Genomic DNA, 18,136 nt, shown 5'->3' on the forward strand with positions numbered 1-18,136 from the left:
GATTTTGAATATTTACAGAGAAGTTTACAAACTGTTCATTGTATTATGGATACAGTAAACTTCCCTTAATTTATTTATTTCATTGTCATACTCAAGGATTCTTTTCAATTTTATGAAGGTGGCCAGTTTTAAGGCCTCAAAAACAATGAGTCGTGAACCTGCAAATTCCCTGTCCAAGGCCGGGTTTGAACCGGCTTACGCATAACTCATGTGTTCTACTAATGAAAAGACAAGCCACCTTATAAATCGTTTGTCCACAGACTGTCCCAAAATCATTATCCACAAACATAAGGGGAAAAGTTATGACGAAGGAAAAGTGCATTTATTATCTACTTAAGGCTGACTGATAAAACGGTACAGCAACAACGTAATGGAGCACTGATATCTTCACCTTTGACAACCGTAGCGAAAAGTAAAATTAAAACAGATATTTAATTTTTGAAAGCTTATTTATAAAAATTTAACCTAAACTAGAAGAAGAGAAGAGAAGAAATTAAATTAATGGAATTTCTACGTATTGTGACTTCCTGATTTTGTTTGTCTTGGGAGTCTTGTTTAAAACGTTGTAAATATTTTCTATACAGATATTCAAATAATGAGTTGTTTAAAAATATTAATGTTCGGCTACGGACACATGTAGGCCTACCGGTTGAACCGACCTACAATACGACAGCGGACGAAGCACATGGGAACGAGGTAAATCGGGTGTCGCCGGGTGCAAGGTGTCCCACGCAATGCCGACAGAAACAAGCGAGTTGTTTAAAGTAGGGCAAGTTTTGTAGATTTTCAAGTTGACAGTTTACTGGAGTATGTTTCGATGCAAACATTGTCATGATTTTGTGATTTTACGGATTGTGTACGGTAGCTGTACAGACAACTGTTGATCTATAGGTAAGTGACAACAACGCGCACTAGTCAACACAGGTGGAAATTGTGACGGGCGAAATGCCTGGCTAAGTTACAGGTTGACATTTTTAGAGGCCAGGTGACCGCCCATGCGAGCGGGGAGTGGGGGTAAAACTCGGCCTGTCTTTTGAATAACTATAGCAACTCAGGGTTGTGAGAATGGGCATGGGTCTGTCGAATGTTCTCACCTGTGATTGGAAGTGCAGTCGACACACATCTATAATGTAGCTTATCAAGTTATATTATAACCGGACGCAACATTCAAAGTTCTACCTGGCATACTACGGCGAGGCTCTATACACATAGTGCGGGGGCTATCGCTTTGCTGATTGAATACGCCTTTTCTTATTTCCTTCCTTCTTTCTTTCTTTGTTTCCTTATTATTATTATTATTTTATTTTTTTTTATTATTTTAATTTTTAGACTGTAAAAATGTGTAAATTACATCTAGATTTACGCAAATAAATAGGCCTAATATATGGTAAGAATAAAATTTAATGCCTAGGGCTTTTGGGACTTAGTCCAAAAGTCATGTGCAAAGGTTTTTGATCTGAAATTGAAAGTTATCAGAACACATTAATACAAGGTTATGATTCTGTGACATATTTATCTATTATGTTATGTATTTATCTACTATTTGCAATTGTGCATGTGTTGCTTATTGGTGGCCAGAAATAAACAGCACTGAACTCTGGACAGCCTATAATACGCGACATTCACATTTCAGGATGCGTGCCACTTCACTGGCCACTTTACAGATCAGCCGTGGTCAAATTAGCACGCACTACAGTCGTGGACAGTGGCCTTTAAAGTGACGGCTACTTTTCGCGGCCAATAAATCGGCAATTTTTCAAACTAACACTTTCTACTTTTTACTTTCTACTTTTGTTTTCAGTTTCTCCATTGTTTTTACTATAGGTCAGTGGGAATGAAGACACGATTTCCAATGCAGAATTTTAATGAAACAATTTAAAGCATATGTTGTTGAGAGAAAAATAGCACCCAGCTCCTGTGTAATGCGAAATCTTGCAGCATTTCAGTTAAAAAAATGGCAACTGTCTGAAATGAGAAAGTGACTAATTTGCCGTGGTGTGTTCCCCTTCGAATTTTGGAATACCATGACATCAATAAACTGATTCTGGCTCATTCATCTGTCCATCAAGAACACTAAAAAAAAATAAATAAAAAAAAAAAATGGTATGCAAAAACTATTTTTGACCCACACCACCAGTGACTATGCATGTAGTATATTGTAAATACAAAAATATACATGGAGGACATTTTCCATACATTGGACAGTTAGAAAGATTTATAACAGAAACACTTAAATAAATTATTTTCCCAAAGAAAACTTCCACACCCATGCACAGCTCTATAAGCCTGTTTAACAATTATAGCGAAATTTGAAAGTTTTGCAGTTCACCTTTAAAGTCGAGATTGAAAATTATACATATGCTTACTGACTATCAGCAAGCTGAGGACGTATCTCTGGAGAAAAGAAAAATGCAGGTGCTGTGATTCATATGGACATTATTTGAACAATAAACATGTGGTGATGTGTTTAGCCCTATACAATGCTGTTTTGTGAAGTCTCAGCTATAACATTGGGATTGCCACATAACAATGATTTTATCCAAAACAGACGCCTTTTTACAACCCAGATAAAATGAACGCAAAACAAAGAAACTTGTAAATCACATTAAATATATAGTTCATATACCAACTAAATCAAATATTAAATGTAATAACCTTCAAAATGTCTTTTAAAACATCGAAGTAGAGCATTAGCAACGCAGGGTTAAATGTCACACTGACCACATTTCAAGTGGGGTGACGTGTACGTGAGAGTTTTAAGTTACCCTAATTCTTCAACCTTTTCAACCACCTCAGCAACCAATATTTTGAAACATTCTTAGAGGACTATGGGGTGTAGAGGAATAGCCTGCATAGTTTTATGAAGCCTGCATCTTTAATGACACAAACATATCATTTTTATCTTTTACACCAAGCCTGCTAAAAGGGCTGAGGTCATATACTCATCACTCAGGAGGAGAACCCTGTTGGGGGGTGGGGGGGGGGGTGCGGGGATAGATCATAGTTGTAAGAGAACAGAACAGTGGGATCAGATAAAGCATCATTGTATCTACCTGTACAGATGTTGTATTAAAACTGCTTTCCTTACTTTTTACTTTACTGGTACTCCTGTATATGTACATGTAGCTCAGATTTACCCTGGCTTGTATCTGGCTCTGACACCCTGTTTGGCACATATACACATTACAGAGAGACAGAATCCTTTACAGTTAGATGTCGCTATTTACTGTGACTTTGTCAATTTACCCTGAGCGTGTTGCATTAAACCTGAAGCTAAAAATAGCATGTGTATAAAAACAACAACAACTGACTACAGGATATCTGACAAAACAATAATCCTTATGGATGAGAGCATATATGTGTGGGAATGAACTCACAAATTATCCATATCTGGTCCAAATATAAGTCATCATGATATTCAAGCCCAACTATTCCGGTCTTCATATTTCTCACTTTTTTCCATACGCGTATTGATGTATATCCTGCAACCTATGATTGCTATGCTAAATCCTTGGGCGTGTCAAAGTAGACCTTTGCCTTTGATCAGTGAAGTCATGAGTTCAAATCCAGCAGAGGTTGTGCTGCTTTCATAGCTTCCAGTAGAGGTGTGTTTAGGTAGCAAGGAGAATAATTAACGCATCTGCCATTATATAATTATGTTGTTTTTAAATTCAGGTCAAGTAAATAAAAAGTCTCTCGTATGTGTATACTTGTTCTTGACTGTCCTGGTGTGTTAATATTTCAACGCTGAAATAATGGGTGAGACAAGTAACTGTAAGTTTGTGGCACAAGATGTTCATGCTCCTATTCTGGCTTCTCTACAACTCAAATAAAGTCCAAGTACTGAACTATTTTAACAGTGTACTTTGCATAGTGTACATGAATGTAAAATGTAATTGAATGTAGACATGTGTATACATTTAATTTCTTCTTGCAAACACGTAAATGTCGCTGGTTTTAATACTTTTGGAACTTTTGATTAAGCACATGTATTTGTACATTGCATGTGTACCCCCCCCCCCCCGCTCACCCCCCACTCACCCCCCACATGCTCAATCGTTTTTTTGTATTATGAGAAGTAACTATATTGAATACTATCAATGCATGAAGAAAATCAATCAGCCAATTGTGTTCTCTGTCAGTTACACCTGCTGGAAGACAAGCTGATTACTTAATGATGACCTCATCATTAACTCACATTAACTCTCAGGCATGCATCAGGGACAAACAGATATCTCCTTGTTATTTATTTCACCTTTTATATTTCTTGATGTTGACTTCTCAAGGTCTCTAACCCTCTTACCTGTTGCTCCGAATCGTGTCTCTTATCTCCAGCTATGCGATCAAACTCTGTATAATCTGAACACAGTCACAGTGCCCGAAATTCCTGGGCTTTAACCCCGGGGCATGGCTAATCTGGTCTTAGCTCTTCACGGGACTGTTTGGCTTGGAGCCACTCAACCGTAAAATAGGCTCGTCATGGTTGCTGTGTATTCAAGCTTCTTTCAGTTCAGCGGCTGGTGATCAGCGCAGCTGTGAAGCGTATTCATGTAGTCCACTGCAGTGCATCTGAGTAGCATATAAATAGAAATATTTTTTTTACCTGTATTTTGCACAGGTGTGGTTTATAATGTCTGTGTCACAGATGGAAATGTTTGCGCATATATAAGTTTATGTAACTATGTTTATTTACCTCCTGTTTGTAACAGTATTATAACTATTAGTGATTAAACCTTCTAGATATAGCAGAGTATGATCCGAAAATTGACTAAATCAAACCTTTAAACCATGCACTTTCTAACTGACTGGTGTACCTGTTTGGGTTTCATTTTTCGTTTTTTGTTGACGTTGTAGCACACTGATCTCAGTGCTAGGATATGGGAAACTCTTCCTCATGCCAACAGGCACAACACCAGACAGGACACCCCAACATACTGACACCAGACAGGACACCCCCTTACTGACACCAGACATGACACCCAACATACTGACATCAGGCAGGACACCCCCATATTGACACAGGCAGGACACCCACTTATGCTAACACCAGACATGACACTGTACAGATATTGACATCAGACATCACACCTCACAAATATTGACACCAGACATCACACCCCACATTTACTGACACCAGACAGCACAGCCCACACATACTGACAGTCACATCTAGTGCATGCACATGTACTCACACCAGACACCTTGCCCATTCACAGTATATTGACACCAGGCACCTTACCCATGTTTAGTATACTGATACTAGACACCTTACCCATTCACAGCATACTGACACCAGGCACCTTACCCATGTTTAGTATACTGACACCAGACACCTTCCCCTTTAACAGTATATGGACCCCAGACACCTTACCCTTCCACAGTATACTGATACTAGACACCTTACTCATTCACAGTATACTGACACCAGACACCTTACCCATTGACAGTATACTGACACCAGACACCTTACCTATTGACAGTATACTGACACCAGACACCTTACCCATTGACAGTATACTGACACCAGACACCTTACCCATTCACAGCATACTGACACCAGGCACCTTACCCATGTTTAGTATACTGACACCAGACACCTTCCCCATTGACAGTATACTGACACCAGACACCTTACCCATTGACAGTATACTGACACCAGACACCTTACCCATTGACAGTATACTGACACCAGACACCTTACCCATTGACAGTATACTGATACTAGACACCCCACCATTCTGTGAATGTCCAGAATGAACTTTGTACTAGCATTTTAGCTTTTGTTGAACTGAAGTATCACTTCTGTGTCTCGCCATAATGCTTTCAGCCATGCTTTCAGTTTGTACATGTATAACTCTGCAGTCATTGTATATAAACATTGGTATGGGGAATACAATGTCTTCGGGAGACTTAGGGATCATACCAAAGACTTTAAAATGGTACTTTCTGCTGCGTGGCTTGGCAATCAGCAGTGAATGGTTAGAGTAAGGAAACAGGACTGATTGGTCCGATGAGAGTATAGTGTGACTGGGTGGGGTGTCATATCTGGTGTCTTTGGCAATCGGCAAGATACTTCAGTGGTGGCAGCACTTTGGCAGCATGGACTCGCCCTGCCTCAAGAAGACACAGTTTATGTCCACACACCTAATGATTCATTGTAGTCATTTGACTGAAAAATTGTTTAGTACGACATTAAAACCCAAGCAATTTAATGAAAGAATGCAAGACAATTTTCTGTCAGTATAACCTGGATTTATTTAGATTCAGTACTTTATTTGATGCAGATATGACTGTGTGTTCAAATTTTATTTCCAGCCACTTTTACGTAACGAGTGATAAACGAATAAAATTTCAAGCTCAGTGTGACACAGCTGTCTTCCGGGGCAAATACTGTTATGCATTACAGTTTTTTTTTTTTCATAGCATTTTGTCAGGAAATATTTATTTATTTATTTGATTGGTGTTTTATGCTGTACTCAAGAATATTTCACTTATACGACGGTGACCAGCATTATGGTGGGAGGAAACCACACAGAGTCCTGGGGAAACCCACGACCATCCGCGGGTTGTTGGCTGACCTTCCCATGTTGTCAGGAAATAGAGTGAGCATTTATGCAAGAGACAAAGTTATTTTTAGTCACAGATAAATGTATACATTAATGCAATCATGATTGGTTCAGTTAAGAGCAGAATCCAGGTAAGATTGATGTTGTGGTAACCGCTATGTGTGTACACAAGATTGACTTACCTGATGTGAGAGACTACTACATGAATACTTATGACTGTCTCATAAATATTCATGACTGCATAATTATTTCATTCAGTTCAGGTATGCTAAAACTGAGAGGTATGTCTTAGGCTAAACATGAGACAAACACACACTGTGACACTAAGGGTTTCACAGTTAGTACTAATTTTGGGAGGTCTGAGAATTTTTGAATTTCCAAAAGAAAACGAAGATATTGTTTATTGCAGTTGTGTATCATGCTACTGACTCTCATTGGAGAACATTATTGATATGCTACATGCATAAGTCAGGCTTATGGTTGAGGTAAATAGCATACAGGAAATCAGAGCACCTAACCTGCGGTACAGGTAGATGTACCTGAGAAAACTTAATTAAAGCTACAAACCTGACTAATGCAATTTATATGTAGGTGTCAGAGCATGTTCCATTGTGTCATTTGAGTTTGTCTCTTTACCTTTTGTGTGAACAGTTAGACGGTAGGCTCGGTATAAATGAATATACTAGTTTGGCTACATATCTTGTTATTTATTTTAAGACATCTGCATAGTGCTACAAATATGAAAAAGCATTCAACTAAGTATACACATTTTAGTTTTTAACCACTTTTGTGGCCTAATGATAGAGCATCTGCCTCGAAGTCGGGAGACTCAAGATTAAACCCGGGTCTGGTCATACCAGAAAGTTTAAAATTCTCAGCACTGATAGGTTAGAGCAAGGAAACATGAAACATGAATTGTTGGCCGGGTGTCAGTACAATGTGACTGGGTGGGGTGTCATGTCTGGTGTCTTCAGGATACTTCAGTGGCGGCAGCACATTTGCCAACGTGAATTTACCCTGGTTAAATGGCTCCTCCTCGTCATATGACTGAAAAATTGTTAAATACGACGTCAAACCTCAGGGCACTAGATCTGGTTTCTAACTCATAATTAATAGGTAATTCTGTTTCACATGGATTGCTTAGAGGTGGTTTCTGCGGATGAGGCGTGAAATTTGTCCTTTATTTGTTTTAGGAATTCCTCTTTATTTATTCAAAAAATACATCAAAAAATGTTCAGAATTTAATTCAGAAATGCTGAAAAGGACAAAAAAGTGTGATCTATAGTTTCCTCTTTTTTATCCCAGTGTCTACCTCATCCCTGTGATCCCTGTCAGGTTACGTGTAGGTGGTTTCCTTTTGGCTGCCATCATTTGCATGGTTTCCTTTCAGCTCCTATCTTTTGGGAGTTGTCCTTTTGGCTCCTACTAAGAGAGGCTATTTCCTCTGTCCCATCCCAGGTTAGGTGGTTTTGTCTTTCCCCAGTCGAGTTAGGTGATTTTCTCTGTCCTCTTTTTATTGTGCATTTGTCGTAGGATATTTTGTACATCATTATTACCGTACCATTGTAATATATGCACGATGATCATACATGTATGATATCTTTGTGAAACTGGCCCTGGAGCTTTATTCTTTTACTGACATCTTTGATGTGGATGCTGTACTTAAGATTAGTTGACTTTTAACTGCATACGGGTCAGGCCTACAGTTAAAAGAGCCCACAGGGAAAGTCTCACACCTCGTTAGCAAATACCTGACAATTTCCATCCAGGTAGACAGGTATCACAGCTAGTATACAAAACAGCAGTGCAGAGTAGATCTGTGGTGTGCATGTACATTGTCAGTAATAAAAGCTGTAGCTGTAGACCATCCCACTAGTACATGGGTACCTCGACACACATATCTGGGGGCCTCCGTGGCTCATTTGGTTAGTGCGCTAGCACAACGTAATGAGCCAGGTGCCTCTCACCAATGCGTTCGTTGTGAGTTGAAGTCCAGCTGAAGCTGACTTTCTCTCTGGCCGTAAGTGGGAAGGTCTGCCAGCAAGCTGCGGATGGTCGTGGGTTCCCCCGGGCTGTGCTCGGTTTCCCCCCACGAAATATTCTTGAGTAGGGCGTGAAACACCAATCAAAGGAAATAAATCACACATATCTGCATGTTTGCTAGTCAGGTGTGTCTGACACTGTGTGTGGGTAGTCACCCTCAGTGGTTAGTTACATCCCACCAGTTTTACTGACAGGTAAATTATTTAACAGAAGTCAGGATAAATTCCCATCTGGCTCAGGTAGACTTACAGGTAAATATAGGTAAATGCTGTGTAGTATACCTAAAGTCAACTCTGAATACGTACGTGTGACAGTAGTGTACAGAACTTGGATTTGTGATGAGGTTCCCCATGGGTGGGTACATGGGAAGATACAGTATTGTATCTCACCTAAAGTTAGCTTTTCTTTAAGTGACAAATTTTGCATGATTCTGATCGATTCATCATAAGGTCACAGTTTTTCTTTTTGTGAAGTTTAATTAAATTGTCATCATAAAACATAAGTGTCGACTTCAAAAGTATCATTTTAAAGTCTCTGTGTGCCTCAGGAAGTGCATTTTTGCATATACCGAACTTTAGGTGGAATATGATGTCTGTATATATCGAAGGTAAGACAGTCAATTTACGATGAAACTGTTCTACCCCAAAGCCATCATACACAAAAGAATGTATAGGAAACAAATTACATGTACTTTAGTGACATATCAAAATCACTAATTAGTATTAAAATGCCTCAACCAGCAGGCAAATTAACTGTCATGAGAAACGGCCCAAGATGGACCTTTAATATGGCCTATAACAATCTTAACTGCACATCTCCATGTTCATATTGTAGGGGGTTTTTTTCTCCTTTTTTTTTTTTTAACCTGTTTTTTTGGTTGTACGTTTATTTCTACTGTTTATTTGATGTGTATGTATCACTGTACAATTAATTAACTACAGTTTACAGGTTGATGGGCTTAGGAAAACCTGGTATAGTGTGTACAGGTATAGTGTGTACAGGTATAGTGCATGCAGGTATAGTGTGTACAGGTATAGTGTGTACAGGTATAGTGTGCACACGTATAGTGCGTGCAGGTATAGTGGGTACAGGTATAGTGGGTACAGGTATAGTGTGTGCAAGTATAGTGCGCCCAGGCATAGTGTTTACAGGTATAGTGTTTACAGGTACACTGATGAATTATAAAGTGACAAGCATGGAAACAGCAAGCCTATCAAATCATTTGCTCATCACAGTCATGACCTATTTGTCTAAAAATACTTTTTAATATTAAAAAAATATTTTTGTTGTAATACCTGAACTTGGCATGTGTATATTGGGGGTATGTGCCACTGGATTTTCAGATTTTTCAACCTCTTCGCATGTTTGTAAGGTGTTTATTCAAGCATATTCTGAAGGCATTATTATGTGTTGACTGAAAAAATGCTACTGTATGTGAAACCCTGAAACTGGCCAATTCAGCCAATTTTTCCACCAAAATCAAATTTAAAATGTGCATAAATTGCACTGAAAGTGGCTCTCTCATATGCGAAAAGGTTGAGGAATTGGGGTACTTTAGATTCATTTCACCACAGAACATAATGTGTCAGAATCGGGGGATTATAATACAGACAACTGAACTCTCCATTCTTCAAAACAAAGGGCCTACATGTAAAGTCCATGTCCATGCTTGACAGCGCAGAACTTGTCAGCCATGCTGGTATGTTAACATCATCTGGTACAGGAAGGTTGCTATCCACCATCATGGCTGCCAGTGCTAAATTATACAATCCCTCAGTGTTGTCTCAATGTCTATTGAAACTATTGACAATTTCACTCCTAATGAGTAAATTAGAAAACAAAAGTTGACTAGTGGGTCCATATGTGGTGGATTCTGTGGTGTTTATTTGCAGGAGGGGCCTCCGTGGCTCAGTCGGTTAGCGCGCTAAGGTCTGACAGCAACCTGCGGATGGTCGTGGGTTTCCCCCGGGCTGTGCCCGGTTTCCACCCACCATAATGCTGGCCGCTGTCGTATAAGTGAAATATTCTTGAGTACGGCGTAAAACACCAATCAAATAAATAAATAAATAAATATTTGCAGGATATTGTTTTGTTCACACATCAGCTATGTTCATGGGCCTACATTGTAGTCAATGAACGTGAAAATCAAACCTCCTGTACATCTTCCTGGTACTGTGTAGGCCTTTGGAGCATGATTATATTCTTACAGTTAATATATATGTACTCTGAATCTGAACCTGATACTTAAGCAGTAATGATGTTTTTATATGTACTAGTATTTGCTCCAAGTAAATCAGTCGGTCTGTACACTCCTGTCATTTTCTTTTGTTGCCAGACCGACATAGTTGTTATATTTTACATAAGTGCTATATTTATTTCTGAAAGTATTTTTGAAAACTTTTAGAATCTGACCCCTGTTGAGCCTCAGAGATATCCAGCATGCAAGCAGACACTTTGTACTATAATGCCTTTCACTGAGAGCTGTTAATACCTTAATGGCAACTTCTTCTGTGTGCTTAGGAAAAATCTTCAGTAAATTTAAAGTCCTGTAAACAGTGAATAGAATAAACCTATTGGATGATTTTTTGTCATAAATACTGGACATTTTCCAGAGTAATATTTAAGGGTGTGAAAAACTTTGTGGAATGTTGTGATATTTTTGATGTCATAAACCCAGTGTTACATATAGACCTACATGTACCTGCCAGGTAGTAAACTTACACAAAACATGTGGCCTTTCAATAAAAGACAGGGTTGTAAAAGCAAATTTGCCAGCATCAGTGAATCCTCAGGAGCTCGGTCTCTGACTTTCAAGCCAGAGAAAAAAAAAAGTGGTTTGGTACTAGTCGCTTTGTCATTCGAAATATGTCAAGCGGAAATTGGCTTCTATCAGACCAATGATACATTCTAGAAGGTATCTACATGTAGATCGTGAGGCTCTGGAGGGTACTATTTTCCTGTCTCACTCTCTCTTTCTTTTTTTCCTCTGGTGCCTTGTTTTTTTAGATTGGGTCATATACATGTATACACCGACTATTTTAGATGTCATAGAAATTATCACATGGTTTACTCTTAAAATAATAAAAAATAGAAAGGAAATGTGTAACACAGGAATTTCATGATAAAAATAATTTTTTACATATATCTGTTGTATTCTCCTAGCATAAATGACAGCATAGGTATAAACCCTTAGAGTTTAGCACACTACAGTGTCACAAACTGGGTAAGTATAGGTAAGATATTAATGCAAACAAATTTCCAGAAAAATGCTGAATTAATTATAATTAATTTTGCAAAGGCTGATGCAATGAACACCTGTTCATGAGAACATTTTTACCTGTAAAATATTTTTTAGGATGTTTACAAGATTTTTGGATTATTTACAGTACATTATTGTGTAGTAGGTGTGAAAACGGTTTTCCAGTGGTCAGATTGAGATGATATATATGTGGCTTTAAGCTAACTTAGCTCAGGTAATGCAGGTAATAGATGTACATGTAGGACATTAACCTGACTCTGGTATTTAACCACAGGTACAAAAGCCTTGGAAAAGTGTTTAGAGTGTAATAATTGTGCAGATGTGGCACATACATGTGCCTTGCATCTTTCCAACATCATTAAAAACTGTTTCTCTTTTCATGATTCTGTCCTATTTTCATACTTTACTGTATGTGCTTTCCTTGTTCTTTAGTTGTTTGTGTTCTTTCTTAGTTCTTTAGTAGTTTGCATTCCTTCTCATTTCTTTAGTAGTTAGTGATCTTTCTTAGTTCTTTAGTCGTTTGTGTTCTTTCTTAGTTCTTTAGTAGTTTGCATTCCTTCTCAGTTCTTTAGTAGTTAGTGATCTTTCTTAGTTCTTTAGTCGTTTGTGTTCTTTCTTATTTCTTTAGTAGTTTGTGTTCTTTCTTAGTTCTTTAGTAGTTTGTGTTCTTTCTTATTTCTTTGGTAGTTCATGGTCTTTCTTAATTCTTTAGTTGTTTGTGTTCTTTGTTAGTTCTTTAGTAGTTTGTGTTCTTTCTTAGTTCTTTAGTAGTTTGTGTTAAGCGTCATTTTGTGAGTTGGTTGGGTATCTCTGTGTGTGTGACAACTACATCTAGCTTTCAGAGACATGTACAGGTGTAGATACAGCACCTGAAGGCTTACATAAGCTGCTTTACTTAATGGCCATATTCCACGCACTTTTCAAGCCCTGCAACCTATATATAGATAGATTTCTTTACTGAGTAAATTTAGTAGCTTCATTTTTACAAAATCTATGTTTTTAGCCTGCTGCAGAATGTAGGAATTCCACATCAAAAGTTAAGAATGTATTCAGAATGACAATTGTCTGTGTTAAACATTAATATGTAAAACTTAAACTTAAACTTAAATTCTTGACTAAGGCATTAAACATCAATCAAATAAATAAACTCAGAATTATGATATAATCTTTGAATTATGAAGTAAATAGTAATATGATGTCATATTTTGAATAGCAGCACTGTGCTAGCATTATACAGTTGAATGTGTAAAGCAATATCGTACACATCTTTATACATGAGTTTCTATGATGTTCACATCAAAAACTGCAATATCGTACACATCTTTATGCATGAGTTTCTATGATGTTCACATCAAAAACTGCAATATCGTACACATCTTTATACATGAGTTTCTATGATGTTCACATCAAAAACTGCAATATCGTACACATTTTTATGCGTGAGTTTCTATGATGTTCACATCAAAAACTGCAATATTGTACACATTTTTATGCTTGAGTTTCTATGGTGTTCACATCAAAAACTGCAATATCGTACACATCTTTATACATGAGTTTCTATGATGTTCACATCAAAAACTGCAATATCGTACACATCTTTATACATGAGTTTTTATGATGTTCACATCAAAAACTGCAATATCGTACACATTTTTATGCATGAGTTTCAATGATGTTCACATCAAAAAGTGCAATATCATACACATCTTTATGCATGAGTTTCTATGGTGTTCACATCTAAAAATGAAATACTACTGACATGCATGTTGATTAAGCTTTAAATCATTAGTCCATAGTTCACTTGGTAGTTTCCACAAATTTCCAAAAGTTGAAATAGGTTTGCACAGATAAAACCATGATTCTGGTGTGTACTGGAGATTGGTCTATTTATTTGATTGGAATGTTACACCGTACTCAATAATATTTCTCTTGTTGGACAGCTGTACTTCTAGATTTTCTGTATGATCATATTTGTGTGATTTATCCTGTTTCTGGTTTGTGTACTGCAGATGCTGTGACTAACCACATGGGTGATATATCCTGATTGTGGTTTGTGTACTGCAGATGCTGTGACTAACCACATGTGTGATATATCCTGATTGTGGTTTGTGTACTGCAGATCCTGTGACTAATCCCATGTGTGATATATCCTGATTGTGGTTTGTGTACTGCAGATGCTGTGAATAATCCCATGTGTGATATATCCTGTTTCTGGTTTGTGTACTGCAGATGCTGTGACTAACCACATGGGTGATATATCCTGATTGTGGTTTGTGTACTGCAGATGATGTGAATAATCCCATGTGTGATATATCCTGTTTCTGGTTTGTTGTACTGCAGATGCTGTGACTAACCACATGTGTGATATATCCTGATTGTGGTTTGTGTACTGCAGATGCTGTGACTAACCACATGGGTGATATATCCTGATTGTGGTTTGTGTACTGCATATGCTGTGACTAACCACATGTGTGATATATCCTGATTGTGGTTTGTGTACTGCAGATGCTGTGACTAACCACATGTGTGATATATCCTGATTGTGGTTTGTGTACTGCAGATGCTGTGACTAACCACATGGGTGATATGTCCTGACATAGATGTACCTTAGCATACAATTACATGTACATAGGTCGTATCAATATGACATATCACGTATGTAAAATGTGTCAGATATTGGTGTTTACACAAACAACAGTTATTGTGGCATGTACTTGTAACACGCTGACGGCAGTATTTTTCATACCACAGTGATAGATGTTTGAGCAGGGGAAACTCGCATTAGGAACAAGGTTACATTGCAAGGTGCATGTGAATGTGCAAAAGCACCTGCATGGAGAGTAATTTAAGTGTACATGAACTAAATTTATTAACAAACAAACCTACATATGCGTATACCAAAAATGTACAGAATTATGTGATGAATTAGAGTATATTAATTGTCAAGAGGATTCTGATTCCTTGCTTTGACAGGTTCAGTAAATACAAAACTGATGAAATGTGTAGAATAAGTGTTGGCCTACATGTACACTGCATGTGGTTGGGTAGTTTCTACATATTACCGTCAAGTAAAAGGGTACACTGGAGCATGTATATATGCTACCCATATTGAACCAGGATTGCCCAGTATTGCACCTATGTAGCACTTCATATTGCACCCTATGTAGCCCTTCATATTACATCCCTTGTTGCACTCGGCAGCACCTCATATAGTACCCCATATTACATCCTGGGTAGCCCTTCATATTGCACCTGGTTATTGCACCTGGTGTAGCCCTTCATAGTGGACCGTCCCCTTATTGCACTCTGTGTAGCACCTCATATAGTACCCCTTATTGCACCTCATATTACATCCTGGGTAGCCCTTCATATTGCACCTGGTACTGCCCTTCATATTGCATCGTCCCCTTATTACACTCTGTGTAGCACCTCATATTGTACCCCTATTGCACCTTATATTACATCCTGTGAAGCCCTTCATATTGCACCCCTTATTGCACTCTCAGTCCGTGTAGCCCCTCATGTTGCACCAAAGACACTGGAACTTGCTATTTGGCGCTCAGCAGCGAGAGATTAGAGCAAGGAAGCATGACTGGTTAGCTAGTTTTCATTATGATGAGACTGGGCGGGCTGTCATGTCAGGTGTCTTCGGCATGATACATCCGTAGTGGCATATCACTTTGGCGGCATGGACTCGCCCTACCATAGGAAGACGCTGTATGTTTACACACTCAGAATAATTCTTTGTTGTCATATGACTGAAAAATTGTTAAATATGGCTTTAAACACATATTGCATCCCATATTGTCCCCTTATTGCACCCTGTGCTGCACTCTGTATTGCAAAGTGTATTGCATCCCAAATTGACCCTGTTTAGCACTTCATACTGCACCCCATATTGTCCCCTTATTGCGCTCTGTATTGTACCCAATTCTGGTGCATTTTCCCCACCTACATGTACATGTGTATAAGTATAAGTGCACCTAAGCATAAAATTCTGAATAAATATTTTCTCACATGCATGGAACTGTACTTTTTTACAACTTGAAGATTTCAGATAATTTAGCCAGGAGAATATATGACAATTACAGGGTTGTCCCTTCTTTGCAAGATGGGTATTTATTTATTTGTTGGTGTTTTATGATGTATTCAAGAATGTTTCACTTATACAACAGCAGCCAGCATTATGGTGGGAGGAAACCGTGCAGAGCCTGGGGGAAACCCATGACCCATCTGCATGTTGCTGGCAGACCTTCACATGTATGGCCGGAGAGGAAGCCAGCATGAGCTGAACTTGAACTCACAACATCCTCTGCAAGATGTGTAATATTTCAGTCAATATTTTATAACAATGCCTTCCAAAATACATGAATGAACTACACATGTATTTTTTGTCAGTCCTTCCCTCAATCCATCTATCCTGGTACCACAGTAAAGGCAATATTTTTAAATGCATAGAAGTAACCTTTTACATGTAGCTGGCATTTATAAAGCTTGTTTATGTGATCTGACCATCATGTATTTTAGGGGATGTCTTTCATAAAGCAAACTCAGCTTAGAGGCTGCTCACAAGATTCTGTAATTATGATTACCAAGGCAGCCATTGTTTTATATGACCTTGACCTTGTGCTTTTGACCTTGAGCGACCTTTGCACGCTGTCAGGGGTAGTCAATGTTTGTTGGTTTATAAAATTCTTGGCATTCTATGACACCATACATTCCACAGGGATGTAAAATGTGACTTTTATAACTCGGTTAAATCTGTCACACCCATGTGTCTTCTTATATGTTATTGTGATACGGCAAATCGCTGAGGAGAAGTTTGAATACAAGACGAAGAGAACATAAGGGTGGAGGGCTTCTTTGGAACTTGATGGGGACAATGGAAAAAGAAATTTTCTTCTTTAACACTTCGTTTGTATTTGGTCTCATATGACAGGCAAAACAGCAACATGTTTCAGTGTAATGCGGTCAGTTATGTTAGTATGATTTGGTGGCAGACAGCAATTCCACAGCAAGCAAAAAAGTCTGATGGCTGAATTGCCACATTAACAACAGCTTTGTGTCTGTGACAGATGTGCATTAGTGATTCGTAAAAATGGTGAACCGTACATGTATATGATAGCCTTGAAAATCAGAATAAAACATTTGTGTGAAAAACCTTTGTCTCTCAATCACCAGCACACACAAGATGCAGGTTCAAACCTGGCTTTGGACAGAGAATTTTGTAGATTATCCAGCTTTCACTGCTTGCAAAGCCATGGTGATCCATGAGGCTTGTATGGTCTTTTTTGCTGTCTGATTTTTATTGAAGACCATACGTCTGTATGTCACACGCTTCGGGAGTGGTAGATCTAGGGTCAGTCCTGGGTGGAGTTACACCTAAGACTTTAAAAGAGAAAGTTGCAGCTTCCTTGCTCGGTGTTCAGCATGGAGGGAATAGTGCAACTACTGGTTGACCCGTATCGGCATAATGGCTGGGGAGGGGCGCCTTACTTGCATTTGGTAAGGCGTCTCAGTGAAGCAGCACTAGATAAAAGAGTGGTGGAAATCCATCCTGCAACAAGGAGGCACATTACATGCATTCTAAGGATTCCTTCACCGTGATATGACAGAAAAATTGTTAAGTACGACATTAAACCCCAAGCACTCACTCACTCACTCACTGTATGTCACATGTGGGAAAGTTGAAAGTTTTCAGCAGTAACTTGCCAAAGATTGGTCACTCTGGTTTCTGACTGCCATCATATGTTGGAAAATTCTTGAGTACAGCGCTATAAACAAAACTAAATGCATAATATTCAAGAATTTACATCAGTGGCTTATTTCTAGTCTAATTTTGGTTTCTTTGTATTTTGGGAACGCCCTTTTGATACCATTGTAGGAAATCATTTAAAACCCTGCGGGTGAACAATATGTATTTGTTCCTTTTGAAATGTTTATCATGAACATAAATCACAGGTGTGTTTTCTTCTCATAATTCAGGTAGAATGCCATGGCGACCCCACGCCCAGGTGGGTTCCCCTCCCCATCACTGTCTGCTCGCAGTGAACGTCGGTCTTGGGGTGCCCCACGTAACCGTGCCAGTAACAGTAGCTCAATACCACCCCCAGAAGGTAAGCTCAAGGTTATATTAAAGGTCATGCTCAAGGTCGAATGTAAAAGGTAAACTTTATTGTGAATGAAATTGCAGAAAAATGAAGTGTTATGAATAATTTGGAAAAAATTTACTATTACTATTTTATAAATTATGGCTGTTGATGTGTAC

At 38.4% G+C, this 18,136-nt stretch overlaps 1 protein-coding gene across 1 annotated transcript in view; it reads left to right on the forward strand.

Moving 5' to 3' along the window:
• The first annotated feature begins 753 nt into the window (after window positions 1–753).
• The window catches only part of LOC135464498 (SEC14 domain and spectrin repeat-containing protein 1-B-like), a 34,728-nt gene continuing 17,345 nt past the window's right edge, over window positions 754–18,136 (forward strand). The window contains exons 1-2 of the mRNA XM_064741923.1: window positions 754–891; window positions 17,854–17,984. Of these exons, the coding sequence (XP_064597993.1) occupies window positions 17,864–17,984 (121 nt within the window). The 5' untranslated portion in view covers window positions 754–891; window positions 17,854–17,863. The remainder of the gene's footprint in view (window positions 892–17,853; window positions 17,985–18,136) is intronic.

This window comes from Liolophura sinensis, chromosome 4 (assembly GCF_032854445.1).
Source record: "Liolophura sinensis isolate JHLJ2023 chromosome 4, CUHK_Ljap_v2, whole genome shotgun sequence".
NCBI lineage: Eukaryota > Metazoa > Mollusca > Polyplacophora > Chitonida > Chitonidae > Liolophura > Liolophura sinensis.